This window comes from Haliaeetus albicilla, chromosome 1, assembly GCF_947461875.1.
Source record: "Haliaeetus albicilla chromosome 1, bHalAlb1.1, whole genome shotgun sequence".
Lineage (NCBI taxonomy): Eukaryota > Metazoa > Chordata > Aves > Accipitriformes > Accipitridae > Haliaeetus > Haliaeetus albicilla.
In genome coordinates this window covers 55,868,890-55,888,655 of record NC_091483.1, presented here as the reverse complement: position 1 = coordinate 55,888,655, position 19,766 = coordinate 55,868,890, and the positions used below count along the sequence as shown (strand labels likewise).

The 19,766-nt window shown below is 35.7% G+C and overlaps 1 protein-coding gene across 6 annotated transcripts in view; it reads right to left on the bottom strand.

The window, feature by feature from the left end:
- Positions 1–19,766, bottom strand: part of FRYL (FRY like transcription coactivator) — a 147,336-nt gene that overhangs the window by 5,732 nt on the left and 121,838 nt on the right. For all 6 annotated transcript variants that reach the window (XM_069790553.1, XM_069790537.1, XM_069790581.1 and 3 more), the window contains 6 exons: positions 19,513–19,683; positions 15,197–15,450; positions 12,690–12,897; positions 10,536–10,685; positions 7,476–7,574; positions 2,743–2,811 (listed from right to left, as the gene is read on the bottom strand). In XM_069790553.1, the coding sequence (XP_069646654.1) occupies positions 2,743–2,811; positions 7,476–7,574; positions 10,536–10,685; positions 12,690–12,897; positions 15,197–15,450; positions 19,513–19,683 (951 nt within the window). The remainder of the gene's footprint in view (positions 1–2,742; positions 2,812–7,475; positions 7,575–10,535; positions 10,686–12,689; positions 12,898–15,196; positions 15,451–19,512; positions 19,684–19,766) is intronic.

Here is a 19,766-nt window from a genome sequence, read left to right as displayed (position 1 = left end):
TCCGTGCTTTGTACGGCACTAAGCATATTGACAGCATTTAAGCAAGCACAGTGGTCATAGTAAACATGAAGATGTAACCGATGCCTGATTCCAACAGGCAGAAGCAGCTGAGCTTTACTAAGCACATAGTTATACACAATGTGTATAGTAAGTTATACATGGTGTGTTTAACACGCTATAAACATTGCATGTTTTTGTTCTGTAGCCTGTATTACCATATACATAGCAACAATTATTATATAAGCAAAAACTACTGATGCACAGAACACTGCGAAGAGATAAGATCTTGAACTGCCAAAGTCAACAAGAATTCTATGACTCACTTTAATGAAGCACAGAGAATCAGATTTTGAGGAATGGCAGTGTCGATTATTTAATATTTTCAGTAATTAAGTTCCAGTGTTCTTTAAGCCAAGTCTCATTACTACCGTAAGCCATAAATAATCCCTCTCCCCAAAATCACACCTTGATAGCTATTCTAAAAATTCAAGAGAGGTTTTCCTTTAAAAACAGCTTTGTACTGCGCTTCAGTGTCTTTCACATAACTTGCTCACTTGAGAAATAATCTGATTTTTCTACCTGCCAGTTCTATACAAACAGTGTAGCCAGAGCCCAGATGCATTCTTTCAGGCTTTCATGTAAGTACTAATAGCAAAAATCCAATAATTAGATTTACTTGCAAGTCTGCTGGCAATGCATGAGCCAGAACAGAATTCATCTCACTATTCCTTAGCTGTATTGACCACAGTGCTAAAAATTAGTAAGAAAATCTTATTTGTTAGTGAATGAAAAATATCTGTTGAATGAAGCAGCTCTGTTTTCCTGAGCAAGACAACACTTACATATTTTTAGCCTTAATTGGTTGACTGGATAGGCTTATCAGCCTCATGCCCCATTTACAAGGACTTTTAAAACAATGATCTTGCACCTGGTAACTTCTTAATCTCCCTCAAGTCACTGTCAGCTTCTGTGAATAAATTTAGAACTTCTGTAAATTGTGTATATTTATGAAGCAGGATAACAGGACTCTGCCTTCTCAATGGATACTATATATTAAAATGATTTTAACTGAACCTGCAAGTGCAAGGAGCACATAAAGAAAAAATTGCCAGCATGCCTTGCAGGCTAGGATCGAAAACCAAAATCAGAACAGGTCCCGACAAACAATCAATGTGAATGGTCACGTAACTCCTTTTCAGAGGCTATCTTCAAACCCTGCAGAAACAGGGAAGAACAGACAAAACTGCCTCACTTGGAATCCTGGATTTTCTCCGTACGAGCTAAATGAAAGCCTGCATGTGGCTTTTCCTCCATTTCTTAGTTTCCTTAGCTATACAGTGGGAACAGTAACATTTACCTTCATGGTAAGAACAGTTATGTTCTAACAGTTAAATGTTAGAACAGTTTCTTGGTGTATATAAACAGCATTCTAAATATGGACTGAAACACATAAATGCTGCTTCTTTATCGGTATATAGAACATCTACTGTATTGTAATAGTAAATGTTGTTATATATTTCTAAACACGTACCAGTCAGTATATGAAGATGTAAACCAAGTGTAAAATGCGCTAAACTTTGTGTTCATAGGCAAAGCAAAAATCCTTGCAAATGGTAGCAAATTATTTTGCTGTATTACCTATGCTTATCCGCATGAAAATTTTTTTTAAAATGTGCAGCTTTGATGCAGTATAAAAATCAACAGTATATTCTCACACGTTGCACTACTCCAAAAATTCAGGTGCATTTTGTGATAGAATTAAAGAAAAAAAACATATATATGAGAGCAAATGAAAACTGTGTAAAAGAATAGTCCATGCACACAGTAGACATTTCTGTTGCTGAACACTACATTTTCAGCAGCAGAAACATGACCAAGTGCATCAATGAATAGAGTTCAGTTGAATAAAAGGAATAAAATTCCTCCTTTTTCAGCTTGGATTTGGGATTTTTGTCAAATTGTGATTGTGAAAAGGTAAGTTCATCTGCTACCTGCAATTCTGCTTTCTTACATCTTTCGCTGTTCCTATTACAGGACTCTAGATGGCAGATTCCTTGTACCGACTAATGATAGTTTTTGGATTTACTTTTTTATCTACAGGGTCATTATGCAGCTATTGTTTATAAAAAAAAAAGTCCGCTTTGGGAAAAGCTACCACTTACTATAGCAATGAGTAATATTAAACATGGATGACTGCCATGCAAATACATACAAAATATTGAACTAATATTAATAGGTTATGTCACCTATTGTTGTTAGATGATATTTTGACAGAAGTCTTTAATGAGGTTTTTGCCATACTGCTACTTTACTCCCTGTTCCCTCCCGCCCAAATACCGGCTCCAGAAAGGTTCTATGTATTTATATAGTACTAATTACATTAAATTCAGTAGAGGTTTTTGGCTAGACAGTTTATCTAAGCATATAAGCAGAATGCTAATCTTTTTTCTTCTAGAAACAGCTGCAGAAAAGCAGACTTGCTCGTACACAGATGGTATCTAGTCTGCTTATCTACTCAGTGTTATTAAGTCTAGAACCCAAGACAGGTTGCCAACTTTTATTAAAACCAGCCCTTTTTATTAGACCACTACTTCATGAGAATCCAAGCTTCCAAAAGATAGGATGATAACTGAAATGAAAAGCTTTTCATACATTTTTAATCTCTCTGCAAATATTGGAATTTTTATGCAATAGATGTTTTTTAATCTCATATCCAGAGACCCTCAAATGACATACACCTACCTGGGCATCTGTGTTAGTGCCATGAATACCATCGTCAGTACCAAATGTTCTTTTGCAGTCTTCTAGCCACTGCAAAATAAATAAAAACAAGATTAAACATCTTCTGAAACAGAGCAAGCTGAAGACTGTGCTAAAACTGCATAAGACACTTCATCAAGTCTTGCACATTCTCAGATTACGTAAGAAATTGTGATACGAAATCAGTTGTTTACCACTGTTGTTTCCACTAACGATTTCCACTCTGATACATCACTTTGTAGTTCTATTGTGCCCCTTCCATTGTAAATTTCCTGTAGCCTTCATTACCCCTGATGGGGATAGTACACTTAGCATAAATACTAATCTGTGATTGAATTTGGGTACTGTTACAGTGAGACGTGTGGGAGGGTGGAAGCAGAAAAATCTCTTTCATTAAATGAGATCGTATTTTCTCTTTACTTAACTGCACAAGGTTTACACCAACATGATTTCTCAGCATTTAAAATAGAGCACTGATTCAAATTACAGAGTAAGAGTAAGCCTGTTACATTTCTTGGGACTACTTTAGAAACAGAAGGAAATAGAGCTCTCCTGTGTAACTAGATGCTAGTGCAGGTTTACTAGGTGGAAAAAAAAAATTCTTCAATAGGAGTTCAGTATCACCTCCAGTTCATACAAGCCAGGGAGAGGAAGTATTCTCACATTATACAATGCACATGCAGATTCTACTCTCTTTCATGAATATAGGGCTGTATTTAACCCCAGTTCCTATAGCAGACAACAAGTTTATTCATTTCAGTAGGTAATTTCTTCTAGCTTTAATGAACCACGCAAATTTAAAAGTGTTAATATAAAGCATTTGCAGAATCAAATATGTTATTGGACAATACGACCTCATCATCTCATCGACACCACCCAGCATATTTTTCTGTACAGTGCAAACAACTGCAAGCATGAGGTAATTCAGGTATTACTGAAATGGGAATGCATCAAGTTGAGATAAAGTGCAGATTATCTTCTGAAATGAAGAACAGGCTCTATACATCCAAAGAAGAATAATTCAGCATACTGTGTGCTTGATATCTTGAGTCTCACAGGAAATCTTAGTGACCTTTTTCTAACCTTTGTCTGATGCAAGAAAAAGAAAAATGTGATTTCCCATCTGCTCAATTTAATAAAGGTTACTTAGTGAATTAACTAGGCCTGTGTGCTTATCAAGAGGAGAAATGGAATTCTCTAAACACCGCGGTGTCAGTTTCAATTAGTGACATGGATACCAACATACACAGCAAATCTCATTTTTCTTTTTATCTGACAGCCTCCATCGGTAACAATGGAATAGGTTTGCACTGAAACAAACAGCATCAGCAATTGGGAAGCTAGTGTTTATTTTCACACACTACCCTTTTAAGATCTTTTTAAAATCTTAAAACCAGTCTGAATAAAGGGTGTGTCTAGAATGTTATGATATACATATAACCTTATATTTTCCATTACATTTATCTGATTCAGTATCTTTGTCCCTAATACACATAATGAAGTCAAAGCAGTTTCCTTGCAAGGAAATAGAACAGTAGCTCCAAAAAGGTGACAAAATCAATTTGCTAAAAATTTTTACAGAATATATGTTCAGTATGGTAGAAGGACCTAAATTTTCTCTTTGGGAACAGCGGTAGATTGTGTGACAAAATGATCTTCATGTTTGCTTTACATCAATTTATGTTTTCCCCATATATCTCCTACAAAGATACAGGGTGAAAAGCATTACTGAAAGCGTAATATAGGGAAGTCTGCGGTTTGTCTTGGTCATAGCACAGGTTGGTTTGCCAGATTAATCCCCAAACAGACATCCCAAACCACCACCTATACTATAGGTACCTTTCTCTCTCTTATCTCAGTGCATAGGTAAGAGTTTCAAGCAAGTGCAGCCCAAGCCTCTTCTTACATTTGATTCATGTGAATGCCAGTACAACACACAGCAGTGATAGTGACAAACATAATCTATTAGGGTAAACTTAAAACAACAATTTTTCATTAAAGAAGTTAATGTACAGAATTTTCCAGTGGTTGATTCTAGAGGATACCAGATTAACATGCAAATTATATTTATTTAAATATCTATTAATTTATACTTATTTATTATACAATAGCCTAACCAGCTTAGTTTGATCATTTTTCTCCATGTTTCTATGAAAAAAGCAAGGATCTGCAATAAGCTTATGTGTTTTGCCTTAATACTTTCAGATTGAACAAGATACATAGCACAATTGCCTGCAGTAACAGAAATTCAGATATGACTTGAGGAAGTCTCCTTCAATCATTCCCTATACTCTGTTTAATAGGACAGAGTAAGAAAACTGATAAAACAGATCTGAGAAGTAGCTTTGGAAGATTCTTAGTCTACATATGCTATATACTACACCAATACCAAAAAAACCTGAGGACCAACAGCTAAAGAAATGCTTTTAAAAAAAGTTTTAGAAAAATAACTTATCTGAGATAATTAGTCACTACTTCTAAATTAACATGCTAAATAAATACTTAATGCACTAAATTAGCTAAATGACATGCTATCAAGACTAAGAAATGATTGATCAAAGCTAAAAATTGCTTCCTTCTCAGTACTGTTTCTTTCTATTTATAAATAATTAAATAAAAATAACCCCCTGGCAAAATGCTGTCAGTTATTTCAGAACAATTCTTTTCATCCTGTAAGCCTTTTTCCTCTTCCAGTCACTCACAAATCCTGTGGCAGAAGACAGGCTGATCACAGAAACATGTTACCGGGCGCCCTTTTGACAGCTGCACTACAGAAGAACAACACTCTTTCACTATGATATAATGACAGAGGCTATCAAACTGATACCCATATTCCTCTATCAAGTAAAATACAAACAAGCTCTTAATATCCAGCATGGATTTATGTTGATATGATGCGTGGCAGTGTAAAATTAGCTAAAGATACATTAAGTGAATTCATCGCCATCTGAAAGGGACTGAATTTTAACTCTGACAAATCAACCAAAAAACACCATTTATCATTGCTATGACACACACATCCCTCCACGCACCCCCACCCACAAGTTCCTCTCTACTCTGCCTCAAATCTTCCTGTCTGACCCTGGGGCAAATCAGTTCACCTCTCTGTGCCTCCGTGTTGCTCTCTAAAATGAGGAATAAAATACATTATTTTCTCATAGCAGTGATGACAGCATTATGCATTGGAGGTTGTCAGCCATTAAATATTACATCGAGCAAGGTAATCTTAGTCATTAGATGAGCACTTTGTTTCTGATTAAACCTAAATGGCAAAATGTAGCTCATTATATTAGACCTCATGAGTTAGTTTACAAATAAATTCTTGTTACCACAGAGCAAGACAAAAACCACAGCAACTCTCTAGCAGAAATGCTGGCTTGGATCCTTGAAACAGTTTATCTACATTAACAGTGCTGCGTGGCATACTTCAGCATTGGTTTTGAGGAAACTGTGCTTCTTTTGAGATCCTTTCCACAAAAAAGTGGATGTCTATTCTATTCAACAGAAGAGCTGTCAGCAATCTTTGCAAGGCAGAGGCCATCATTTCCTAATAAACTCAGCATGATCAAGAAACATGGAGCCACTTGTGCTGCAAAATACAGCTCTGCCAAGATGTCATGGCTTGAATTCTGGTTCTGTTTTGCATCACTCAAACTTCCCTATAGGGCCATTGTCATGGCCTCACAGGCTGCTGAGATCAGTAAAAAATTCCTTCAAATGCATGCTTAATTTTCCTAGGAATCATTTTCTCTCTCCAACAAAAGCCCCATATATTCTCTCTCTCCCTGCACCTGCAAAACTGATTGTAGATCCATGTTTTCTTTTGGCTCTTGAAATAGAAATCTTATCTGTTTCAGTTTTTTGAACTTAGCGTCTTCCTTCCTGAACTTCACAGAAAGGATCACAAAAACAAATATACAGACCCTTGCTACAGAAGTTTTCAACTTTTAAACTTTGTGTTTCTTGGCAAAATGGATATAACCACTAACATATACCTTGAAAACTAAATGGTATTATTCTAAATAACTGACATAAATGTCAGCCTCAATGGGATCCAGTTGCAGGATGAGACACCTAAACTTAAGTCTATGTACGACACAGCTGTTTAAGCCGCCATTACAGTCAGCAGAGATCCAGTCAACAAAAAGAAGTCTAAAGACCTAGTCAGCTGAGCAACAAGTCAATATCTATATTAGGATAAAATGGATTGCTTGCTTGATTTCTTTTATTGTATTGACTTGATCCTTGAATACTATGGGTGTTAAGGTACTTAATTCACATACAGATAGTTATCTGTAAATGTCTTAAATCTGGAGTTGAAACCCACACTTCTAGTCTAATAAAATAAGCCAGAATGTTTATAAAGAAAAAAATTACCATGATTTATTAATATTAGTGTTAAAAATATTTGAATAAATTTTAAAAGAGGATTTTTAAATTAGGAATGCACTTTTCCCAATGCTAGTCCATTTTTGCAATGTTATATTTTCAAAATCAATTTCAGAAATAACGTGCAACAAAAATGAATTAAACATAAGAAAAACCTCAGGTTCAGATTATACACATAGAATAGTGGAAAGAAAAGGAAACAGGATTTTGTTTCAGAATTTTTTCCCACAGTTTACTTTTAGAGACCCATGTTGAGAGATAAAGACCTGCAACATTTCCTTGATGAGTAGGTTCTAATATTTTTTGGTTTGAAATGAGAGACTCACCTGTTCTGCTGCCTCTCTTTTGACATTATAGGTATCCAAGTGTTCTTGGAGCTCTAGAACACTGAACTTCAATGTTTCTAGCAGGCCACAAGACATTAGCTGCAAGATAAAAGCAATCACCTCTGTAGTCATGTAACATCTGACTATAATCCATGTAGTCTAGTATCTAAATTACAGAATATGAAATTCCAAGTCCACATTTGGAAAAACAATCAAATTAGAATTAGTTGGGTATAGATCATTCGTGACACCTTTAGTAAACTAACTCAGGTAGCTGTATCAGTTAAATCAGTGAACAACAGTTTTGATTCCAAAATAAGAAGGGCAGTACCTAGTTAACATCTGAAAGAGTAATTTCAAAGGGATTTTTAGATCTTTCAAAAAGAATAATAATATTTGATATACACACAGCTAGTGTAAATAGAATAGCCTGCACCAGGAAAAAAGGTACTGCTGGATTGCTCCTGTAGCAACCTAAGGAGTGTCCAGTGAGGGTTACTTGCCCTTCTCAACACACAAACTATACCACCAGCAAAGGATTCAGTCTGTAGGAATCAGGAACTATCGAAGCAGCAACTGTTGGGTGTTTGAAGAATTTTCTACCATTAATGACTTTGCCTTTTTCAACATAGTTTCAAAATCTCCTTTACCTCGGCTTTGCTCCACATAATTTCTCCCTGTAGTTTTATTTCCACATCGGTTTTTCTTATTAATCCTTCTCCTGTCACTTTCTGTAATAATCATGCCTCTAACATGATGCTTCCTCCCTCACACTGGTCATCCCTTGCACACATTAAGAGCTCTGTACTTTTCTCCAATCCGTTTTACCTGGTACCTCTTGGTCAGCTTGAATAGTGCAAGCGCAAGACTGTGATCACAAAATTGTGGCACAGAGAGTCACAGTATCCCACATTACTCAGGCAGGGGTGGGAATGATGCTTACATGTTTGTCCAAGTGCATCAAAATTATTATTCCACCACCACATTATAACACTGCTACTCCCAACCTCTATGTATGCATCAACCAAGCAGCAAGTTACAGCTCTGTGGGACGATGCCACTCTGCACTCAATGTGTGCAATAACACCAAAGTGCAAAGAAGTCAGTGGGCTTCTCACATCAGCAGTAGGCCATGGGCCACTCCCAAATCGCTCATGAACCCGTGCTTTGATGTAAGGGGGCATCTTTCTGCTGAAAACTACTTTCTGAATGAATCAAATGCCAAATTTGAACCAAATGCCAATCCTGTGTGCATGACTAGACAACACAAAACCAAAGATTTGTGCGTGAACATTATTTTGGATTAGCCATTCTTTCTTAGTGAGAAGTAATCTGATAGACAAGTAGGTTCATTTCAGTTAAATTATTTGGAGAGGAAAGATTTACCTAACACAGTATTTGCCAACGTAACAACACTAATGTGTGTATATGCATACATATGCACACACACATACATACAAGTCTGTATACTTGTGTGCATATATATTCATTGTTCCTTTTTTATATTTGTATTTATATCTATTTATTTATTTATTTTTTTAAAACACACATGCTGTTATAGCTAGATAGTAGTGTAATTCTTCTGTGGCTTCTTATCCCAAACAAATTTCTTCTTTTGGTTTATTTCTACTGCTTTTCAAGTGGTGTAACTTAAACAAAAAACGTTACACAGGGCTCCCTTGGAAGTCACTATCCATATCATACTGGTTTTGGTGCCAATATTCTAAATTGAGAGTGTAAGAGCAGAATTGCCCCTTAGCACCAAGGGAAAAACCCAAATCGGGAGAAGAGTCTCATACTGGGTCAAGGCCAAAGATCCACCTGTATCAGTAACCCATCTGACAATGTCTAATAACAGTTGCTTAAGGAAGGGAAAAACGGGGCAAGCAGGTGCTTTCTTAGACTCTGTCTGTTGTTCTGCATATTCAAAAACCTATCCAGGGCTATTTCTTTCATGAATCTCTTTAGCTGCTTTTTGAAAACATGAACAGACACTGTAAAAAAGGACATGGTTTCACAGTTTGATTATGTATCACATGAAGGATCACCTATCTTTGGTTCTGTATGTTTTGTAAGTCACTGCTAGCTTAATTTGATCACCCTTACCATCAAATAAGACAACAATACAATAATTTCTATCACTTTTCCATGATAATCAAGACACCTATGGACAGATTTCTCTCCCTAAAGGGCTGAAAAATCCTAGCCTGCATACTCATATGGAAGCCATACCACCTATTTCATAATCCTTGTGATCCTTCTTGGAACCTTTCCCAGTTCACTGTATTTTCTTTGAGAGCAGGGGACCAGAACTGTCCTCAAAATTCAGGATGTAGGTATATCGGGCATATGTACATTAGCTCAGTGATGTTTTGTTTTGCTGTCTCTCTTCTTAATTAACCTAGGATAGCTTTTTTTGACTGCTGCTGAACACTGAGCTAACTTCTCACAGGAATATTTACTATAACCCAAGATTTCAACTTGCATAACAGCAAACAATCTAAAGCCTTCACTACATATTTGTAGCTAGAATATTTTTCCTCATGCATCATTGAATACATTCATAAACAATACAGTTTAAAAAGGCAAAGTTGCTGCTAGATAAGTAGTCTTCCTTTTTTTCCTCTGTGCAAAGAATATAGAATAAATATGAACAAGCAGGGAAGGTAAAGAATAGCAAGGGAATTTAAGTGGTATCTAGTATCAGTAAGTTCCCTCATTGTTCCTTGTTACAGCTGGAGGTTATTTTTGGAGAAAATGCACTTCTCACTTGTGTTTTCAAATGTTTATGATATATAGTGGCCACCTAATATTTTAATTCCTTTCTGATTTAAATTATAAAAAGCATCCTTTTTTTTTTTTACATCTGAATGTTTCAGTTAGTGATGTTAGACAGCAACCTTTTAAAAGGCAAAAATATAATTAACACGTTTCATTCAAACCTTTGAAAAATCTTCCCAAGCATTGCTATTTTCCAAATATTAAAACATCATTTTGTATGTTACATAAAAATGTTTAAGCAGACAGGTATTTCAACGTGTAAGCTTATGAGATTTTTACCGTTTCCGCATCCACAAAGACTGTCGGACATTCTGAACACATCATCATCACTTCCAGAGAACTCCTAAATTTTGTTCCAATGCGCTGTAGACTTTCACCAAGAAAGCTGACTGAATCATTTGTTATCGATACAAACTTTCTCTGAATGGTCTAGAAATCAAATCAGAAAAACATTTATTTTACATTGTATTTTACTACCCCTCCTCTGGCTTTTTAGATTAAGAATTTCAGGGCAAATTTGCAACATGACAGCATGTATTTTTCTAATTAAATTACAAACTAATACATAATTTGCTCTGATTATTTATGTAAAACTAGCTCCAGAAAATGCAATCAATCAATTAATAATACCAGCCTGTATATGTAAAGACAATTACTCCTTTCACATCTAGGTCTTTAGCATCAGTATAGCTGGATGACTATTTGTCTTTATGCAGTATAGACAGTAGTTCAATTCATTTTCAAGTGTTTGTGTTGCAGAAAATTATACACAGAGTTTTATGATTCAGAATACGACCTGTATAGCACTATCTGTGTTCAAAACTGCCACCTGCAGGGTTTCTACCTTCTTCAAAAATCAGTCCTATGTATATCGTGTTCAGTTATGTAGACTGTCAGCTTGGCCTAATACAACGCTGCGCTTTGCAATATATTATTTCATAAATCCTAGAAAGTTACCTGTAGAGTAAAACTACACAAAGATAATATTTACAGCTGCAAAGTTAAACACAGTGTAGGAGCCTGAAGGCAAAATGGAAAGGTCCAGTCAAACGAGGCCTCCAGGGTCTCATTTCATCATTTTAACCCTCCTCTGTACCCAGTAACAACTCCTCAGGAATGCTGCTTTGCCCAGACTCGAGCCCTGGATTGCTATTGCCCCTTTTCCTAGAGTATCCACCTTTCCAGCTGACTGAGGGCTATCCTGTCAAGCCACAGAAAGTTCTACCCTTCTTTCTAGCTCTTTAATGCACACAAGAGAATATGAACTCCCATTTTACCACTTTCAGGAAATGAATGAATGTGTGAAAAGCAACTGCACCTGAACTTTGGTGTAATACAGGGAAACTAAAGCCCTGTTGTCTAGATGAAGCCAAAAGACAAAAATCTAAAACCAGTAACAGGAATGTCACAGTGCTGTGGCAAAATACTTAGTTCAACTAAAAATGGAAAATGGGTACAGATGCACAGACTTGTTATTCAGTGGATAAGGTAGAGTATGAATTCTTCACATGTAAGTTACTTCATGGTACTAACCCTAAACCTGCCCATATATATGGGATAAAATGCATGCTAGCATGGTAAAACAGAGTGAGCCTTTCACTGAGAAATTTATTGATATACCAAACAGCAAGCAAAATGAATATTGGAGACAGAAGAAAGGGTTGGAGTCATAAGGTCTTGGTTTGTAGTACTGAATCTGCTCTTAGCTCACTTGGTGTGTTGCCTGTAAATAAAATGGATTAATTGCGCTTCTCCTATCCCATAAGAAGTTGCAAAGAATAATGTATGTCTAAATGGTACCACTTTGAGAATGTGAAAAACCCACCCCCTACATACAGGGAGGAGGGAGCCAGAAAAATTAAGCCATAAGCATTTTGTGTTGGATACCAGATCTATGAGGTAAATATAGTTAAAGAGAGGCATTTAAAACTTCCAGCTTTGGTGGATCTCCTGGTGTTTCAGTTACTTCTCTGCAGAAAAAAAACTTTTCTCACAAGACAGATGCAAGATAAATTCATAGTGTTTGTCATGGTGTGATCCCATAATAATGAATCCCACAGAAAACCCAGGAGGAAGACATTAATTCTGTAATCAGCACAGAACCTGAGTGACGTTCAGAAAATAAAAGGGACACAGCCTATACTAAGAGCTTACAAGAAACACTGAAATGGTTTTTTCAAGCTGGTTTTTTTTTTTTTCCCTGATTAGAATCACTCCTAGACAATGAATACAGCAGATATTCCATGGAAAAATAGTGTATGACCATATAACATTCTTATAGCAACGTGGGTTTTTTGTCTGCATTTGATTTGCTTTCTAAGGCTTCCGGCTACCATGATCTTGTGGCTTTTGCAGTTATGGAGGGGAAGAATAGTTTTGAAAGCGGGAGGAAAGGATTTCAGACAAACAACCACGCACTGGCAATTCACTGACCTGAAACAGTCTTGAGAAGACGTGAAATGTATAGACGGCACAAGATCCATCTGTATCTGACAGCATTTGATTGACGTGGCAGCGCCAGGCTTGCTCTTCATCGTCGTATGCCACTGGTTGGAAAGCTGCCAATATGGCAGAAAGAAATGGTGAAGGAGGTGGGGAAGTTTGTACTTCTGGGAAACCATCTTGTTCTTCTTCATCTTGGCTATGAATAACAAACAACAGAAATTAACTCCTCAGTAAATTTTTCAGGAAACCCCCCCTTCATTTTGGTAAGAATTAAAAATAAGAATTTGGAGTTCAGAATAGTGATTTGTAAAATAAATAATCAATCAGCTAAGGGAACTATGAACCAAGAAAAGAATAAAAAATCAGAAACTTTTGCTACTGCGATATAAAAAATTGCTTATATTCTTAAATACCTCCAAAGTTTATTAAAGTATGTTACTTCTCTGCATATCTACAGATAAAGGGCTATCTGTAGCTTATATATAGCTATATACAGCATTGTATATATACACCACTCAGAAACTGGTATTTTTTTCTTCCCCCCAATAACTGAATTATCATTATCATTCAATTCTTCAAATTTTTATTCATCTAAACATATGGTCCACCAATATCTGTAACAAATTTTAGCCTTCCTTAAGAGAAACACAAGACCTCATTTAGCAGTGTAATACTGTTTTATAACTGTCTTAAGTTAACATCGTAAGTGAATGGAGATAGATTAGAACACTTTCATTTTTATGGGCAATCGATTTAATGGGGCTTTGTTCAAAGAGCATTCTGCAGTCATACTTTCCATTAGGCACCAAACATCCAATAAAAATATCAAACTATGAATTAATCAATGCTACTACTTAAAATCATTAATTTAATTGTTAAAATTTTCTGTATTACAAGGAATGGTACATTTTGACATTCTTTTTGTATAATTGTACTTACGCAGCAAAAATATATGTGGGAGGACCCCAAGTATAGATAGTTTATTAAAATAATTTTTTTAAACACATAGCGTTTTTCTCTGTAACAACCACCTCATTCACAGCAGTGCCAAGTATGTCTTAAACAAGACTTAAACATGTCTTAAGACCTGTGGGTGCTGTTTTTAGGTATGTTCATTTTAGTAGCACAAAGCTCAAAAGCTAAGATGCAATCCTTTTGAATAATACCTGTAAGCAATGCTTCAAAAAGATTTTCAGGTATTTTCTAACTAGTCTATCAACCCTATAAATAATTACCTCTGTCGCTCTTCAAACTAGAGCTATGGGGTTTTTCGTTTGTTTGCTTAGTGTAAATAAAGTAAAACCTCAAGAGATTTTTCAGTTCCGTATACGGAAATAAACTGCTACTACCTGGTACCAGCCTTTAATTCTTGCAAGGCATATTGCAGTAGGTTGCATATGAGATTACAAGATGCAATTTCTCTGTCTCTGTCCCAGTAGAACCTTCTAAAGCAACTTGGTCTTTTACAGCTCCTGTTGTGTCCTTTTCTGTAAAAGGCTCCTTAAATGATCTCTCTGACAGAATATACACTAAGTCTATGTTCCTATATACACTAAGTCTATATATTATTCAATCTAAACTTCTGAACCAATTTTAAGTATGAACGAGCCTATGAACAATTTGGAATTTTTTTGTTTGTTTTGGTTTGGTGGTTTTTGTTTGTTGGATGATGATGATGATGATTATTATTATTATATTTGGGGTTGTTTGTTGGTTTGGGTTTTTTGGTTTGTTTGGTTTTTTTAAAATTATTATTATTTGTTTGTTTGGGGTTGTTTGTTTTCCCTCCTCCTTAGACTGTTACCTTCAAGGCACTTAGGGTTTCCCTTTAAATATGACTCAACCAGCTAGGACTAACTATTAACTCTTCCTCTCAATAGTTATTTTTGCTCTCCATGTTAAAAAATAGAAAAATGTTATTTCACTTTAAAGTATCTTAGAAATATACAAGAGACTGATTAACCTTAACACTGAAACTAAACCTTGGGCAAAGACAAATGGGTCTGACTCCTACAGGAGGTTTGATTAAGAAAAAACAAACCAAAACAAAACTTTTTTTTTCCTTGTCTTTTCCTGTCTTTGGGTCCAAAATAGGTTCTGCCATAATTCAGAGCAGTTCAAGGGCTTTTCCATGTTATACTGCTTGCAGCTGGTGGCTGCCAAGAAAATGCTCCAAAATGCCCTCTGTCCTCTTTTCACATTTCTGTCCTACTGATGGTGATGAAATGTGCTAGGTTTCTTTTACTCAAGAATTCTCATCGTTTCCTGCATGGGTGTTTTCTCTGTACCAGAAACAACTGCTGAGCTAAGTACTGAGCTTATTTGCTATGACAGGCAAAACCAACCAACCATTATTTCAGATATGCAAAACATCATCTTAGATACTTGTATTATGAGATTCATGGAAAATTGCACACCATAAGAAAGCCTACTTTCTCTGATTCATGCACTGACAACATGTAATTTCTGTTACTTAGAACCAATATTAATGTTACCTAGACAAACCAGAGAAGTCAGCTTCTTCTTCTTCACATCTCTCATCTAGCTCTTTCAAAGCAAGAGTGACATCCTCTTCACAGATAGATTCAGAATAGCTCTCAGGAGCTGCTGCCTCTGCCAATTCTGGGATCTCTTCCAACTCAAGAGATTCATGACAGACCAGACAGTCTTGCTGTTCTTGTAGTAGATACAACCCAGTGTCTTCACTAGCAGTGCTAACCTGTTCATCCCTTACTGCTGAACTTCCTTCCTGTGAATCAAACATACTTTTATTACTTTTATTGTCAGGGCTTACATATTCTTATCAGCTTTTATTATGGTAAAGCCACAAATTTATAAAAAATAGTTTACAAATATCCATTTATACTTCAATCATTCAGCTCTTTCGATTGTTCACATGGTTCTACTTCAGCAAAGACAGGCAGTCTGTTTGTAATGTTTATAACTTCTGGTTAATGTTAATATACTAGAATATGACTTATAGCAAATACAATTTCTCAAATACACTCAGTTAAATCTGTTAAGGGAACAGTCCCAGAAAAATATCTGCAAATAGCCTCAAACATATTTAGATCACAACAAACATGATCAAGACTTTCATATTTTATTTTTCTAGTTAAGGACCAAAATGACTGCCTCGTGCTTGCATTTGGGGTCTGGCACCAGTACAGAACATTTCTTGTCCTTTCTGCTCTCCATTTTAACAGGTTTCTAAAGCATAACTGAGCAACAGTGTAACAGATGAACAAAGGAAACGGGACGTTCCACTATTTTTATTATTTTGCCATTACTGTTAATATGGGGAGCTTTAAGGGTTTAACCCTGAATCTCTAAATGTAGGCTTTCCATCACCAGCAGTTATAAAGAGACAATGATTAAACTCAGGTAGGTAATATCAGAATGACCCTTTCCCTCTTCCTCCATTAGCATTATTATACTCATTAACATTGCTGTGTTGAACAGAGAATGCAGATTTAGTTAAGTTACGATGAATCCATTTGAAACCTTTTACTGGATTTTTCTGTGGAATAAAACCAACACCTTCTTGTACTTGCTATTTCCTAAATTAGGCACAAATTATCACACATTTTCATTCTTAGTGTGCTTGTCTTCCTCTACTGGCATATCCAAGACTGGTCAACAAACCTTTGGACAGCCTCCAAGCACACACATCACTTCATGGCTTTCATCAGTCTAAACAGATCCTCTGACAGATAAATAACTGTACACATATTAGAAAAGATAATTCACCTTTAAACAGAACCTTATAATTTTCTTTCACAGTGATCCTAACCTTATCTCACTTTGACTATGGTACTCCTCAATATGACACTGCTGTCATTTGACACAGCTAGTGACCTCACTTCTAATGCCTCTTTTGTAAAAGTTAAATCTGGGATTTTATTCCACAGAGCTGCCGTTTTGTCACACTGAGCAGCTAAGGCACACGGGAACTTAAGACACTTTTACAATACCGCAGCAAAATAATTTGGATTGAAGCAGTGGTCTGTTTCTATTATAGATGTTAACATATGATACAGAGCTGCACTGATCATGTGTGGTAGATGTACATATGAGGGATACACTTTTAGAAAATACTTAACTGCTAGTTAATAAATTTACAGCTAAGTTAATCTTCATGGTGCCATGACTCCTGATTTCTGAAGTTTTCTGTGTAACACTGGACATGTCTACTACCAACATGAATGTTCTTTAAGTATCTTAAACATGTGATTTATATAGTTGACAACTACACAGAACACAAGGAAAATTACTTCTAGTAAACCATTCCCTCATAAATCCACAGTGCAAGTGAGTAAAATAGAGAATCATTTTAGTCAGAAACTTTCATGTACTTAAGCTTGTAAAACTTATTGTACAAAATTGAAAATATTCTTGTACACTAGACTGTAAATTCCCAACTGGAATGTGAAATGTCCCTTTTGCAAAAATACATGCTATTACTGGGGATCAGCCAAACATATTTAAGTAAACTATTTACTTAACTCTTCAGCATCTCTACAATAGGAACAAGGAACTCAACTGCATCTAAGCAGCACACACACTTGTTTTTAAATAATGGCTTCCATTTTTTTTATTTTACCTTAGATAAATTTTGATACATATTTATTTATATTAAAAACATTTTGATAACTGACACTTGGCATGCAATGAAATGCCTGTGTTGAAAGAGTTATATGTAAAGTATATGAGCATAGGAAAAACCAACTGCACTCTGCTGTAAGTTGTGCAGTATAAGAATTCAGAACAACATTAGTTTTACTGGCTTCACAAATTTTTCACTGAGTTGATAGTGTGCAAATTTTCAAGGTCATTATGTTAAGAGGCATAAAGCCAGCTCTCCCTTTTAACAACAAAATCCAACTTAGATAGCTAACTCTTGTAGAGAGATAACTTTGAGTGTTTGAACTGTGCTTGAAGAACACATGTATTTGACCGATTCCTCTATTCTAACAAGCACAGAATAAACCTGGAACACATCACATTTAGTAATTGTATTTATATGCATTTGCAGCTGCCTTTTTTTTTTTTGATATAGTGACTTTTTTCTGGATGCTGCTTAGTCATGAAATTATTTTACAGCCCAGTTTAAACGTTTTCAATATTTTTAATGACATTGGTGTTTTTTTTATGCGAATGCTTTCACCTGGATTATCAGAAGTATAGTGATTTTATAAAGGGAGCTGCAGAAGAACAATGAATCCAAGTATGAAGGCTGTCTCACAAAGAACTATGAAAACATAAAAATGAGTTACAGCTGAGAATGTGCCACAAGTGAACAACAGCGAAGGCAAAAGTTCTATTGTGGTGAATTTCATTCTATAAAATCCCAGCTTATATATTGCTTCTCCCTTTTGAAATCTTAACATAAAACATCTATGTGGAAAAAAAATCACCCAGATTAAGTGTTCTTCCTCACCCAAAATTCTGTTGGAACACAAATGCATGTTGTAGACAAGCAGATGAAGCGCTAACAGAACAATTTGTTTGACAATCTAAGCACGGGTGCTCTACAAAAGGTAAGACAATTTATCAACTGCAATGTAACCAAACACTTTAAAAAAAGCGTATAGATAATCATAATGGAAAAATACAAAAAATGTGGGAAAAAGCTGCTTTATAAAAGTCACAATATTACACTTTTAGAACATGAGGATTTTAATCACAGGAAACCAGTCACCCATACTTTCCCTTTGTTGTACTCCCAGTATGTCTTTTGTTCTTACAGTTACCTTTATTAAATGTTAGCTAGGTGAGTGGTTTGCCTGTTAATAAGAGTGATTTTCTAGGTAGCAAACAGGTACACTAGAGCCTTTGTTCAGAAACCTCAGTCACTTGAACCAGGCAGCTGACTGCTTAAACTAAGTTGGCTGAAGACTCATTCTTAAGTGTAAACTGTGCAATGGTTATTCAAATGCACATAGGAATAGCTTAATTTTCTGGAAAACTCAATAGAACTGTATGTGCTGTTAAAGATGGGATTAGCAATGCTTATCCAAATAAAAATAAGATTGCCAGCAGCATTAATAATTTTAACTGAAGAGATAAAAAGTCCACCTAAATTGAGCCACTTCAAATCCAAGAAAAAAACAACATATTGAGTTTTAGCTGCAACTGCTAAATATTGTAGGAATTGTAGCAGATGAGAGTTTTATTTTAAATGAATTTTTTAAAATTTTAAATTATTCAAAAGATTTTAAAAATGAAGAAACTGAAGTACTCACAGATTTGCAGGCGGCCATTAGCTTGAAATCTGTCTCAGTCCACACAGGCCTTTCCAAAAAAGTATACCACTAGCATCTGTGGTCCTTTTTAAAGGATTATTTAACGGAACCAACTGCTAACACAGCTGGCCTGAGGTTTTATTCCCACATAGCACCAATCACATTAACCCAAAGAAAGCAAAAAAAAAAAAAAAAAAAGGGGGGGGGGGGGGCTGTGGAGCAGGGATAAAAAAGTATTTGAAAGAAAATGTTGCTCATGAAGGATTTCAACCATATCAAGTAAAAGCATCTTGAATATTTGCCTATTTTCATTCTGCACCATGAAATGATCATTATCAGCCCTTCAAGAATATTTTTAACCTGTGGTAAATTCCCTCAGTCCATCCCAAGTGGTTTTCATACTGAGGGAACATTGTGTATGAACATTCCAACAGGTTAGAAATATTAAAAGCAAATCAAATAATCAGTGTAACAGATGAAAATTCAGTTGAAAAGAAAGGCAAAGTTGCTACTAAACACTAGAAGGAGCCCAAATCAGCCATGCACCAGCCCACATTTCTCCCCACCTCAGGCAGCTGGTTGCTAGAGTTATCTAGAGGAGAAGCCTCCAAACTTGGGGTCTCAGTTCTGATTTGAAGCACCTCTTCTGTTCCCACACTGCTAGTGGAATCTTGAGACTGAAGTGATAAACCAGCATGATCTGATATTGTTTCGTCTATGGCAGAATCACTGTTTAACTAAGAAAAGAAAGAAACGTGAAATTCGTCACAGTTTATTGAACATATAAATTACAGGGAAAAACACATTAGTTTTGAAATAG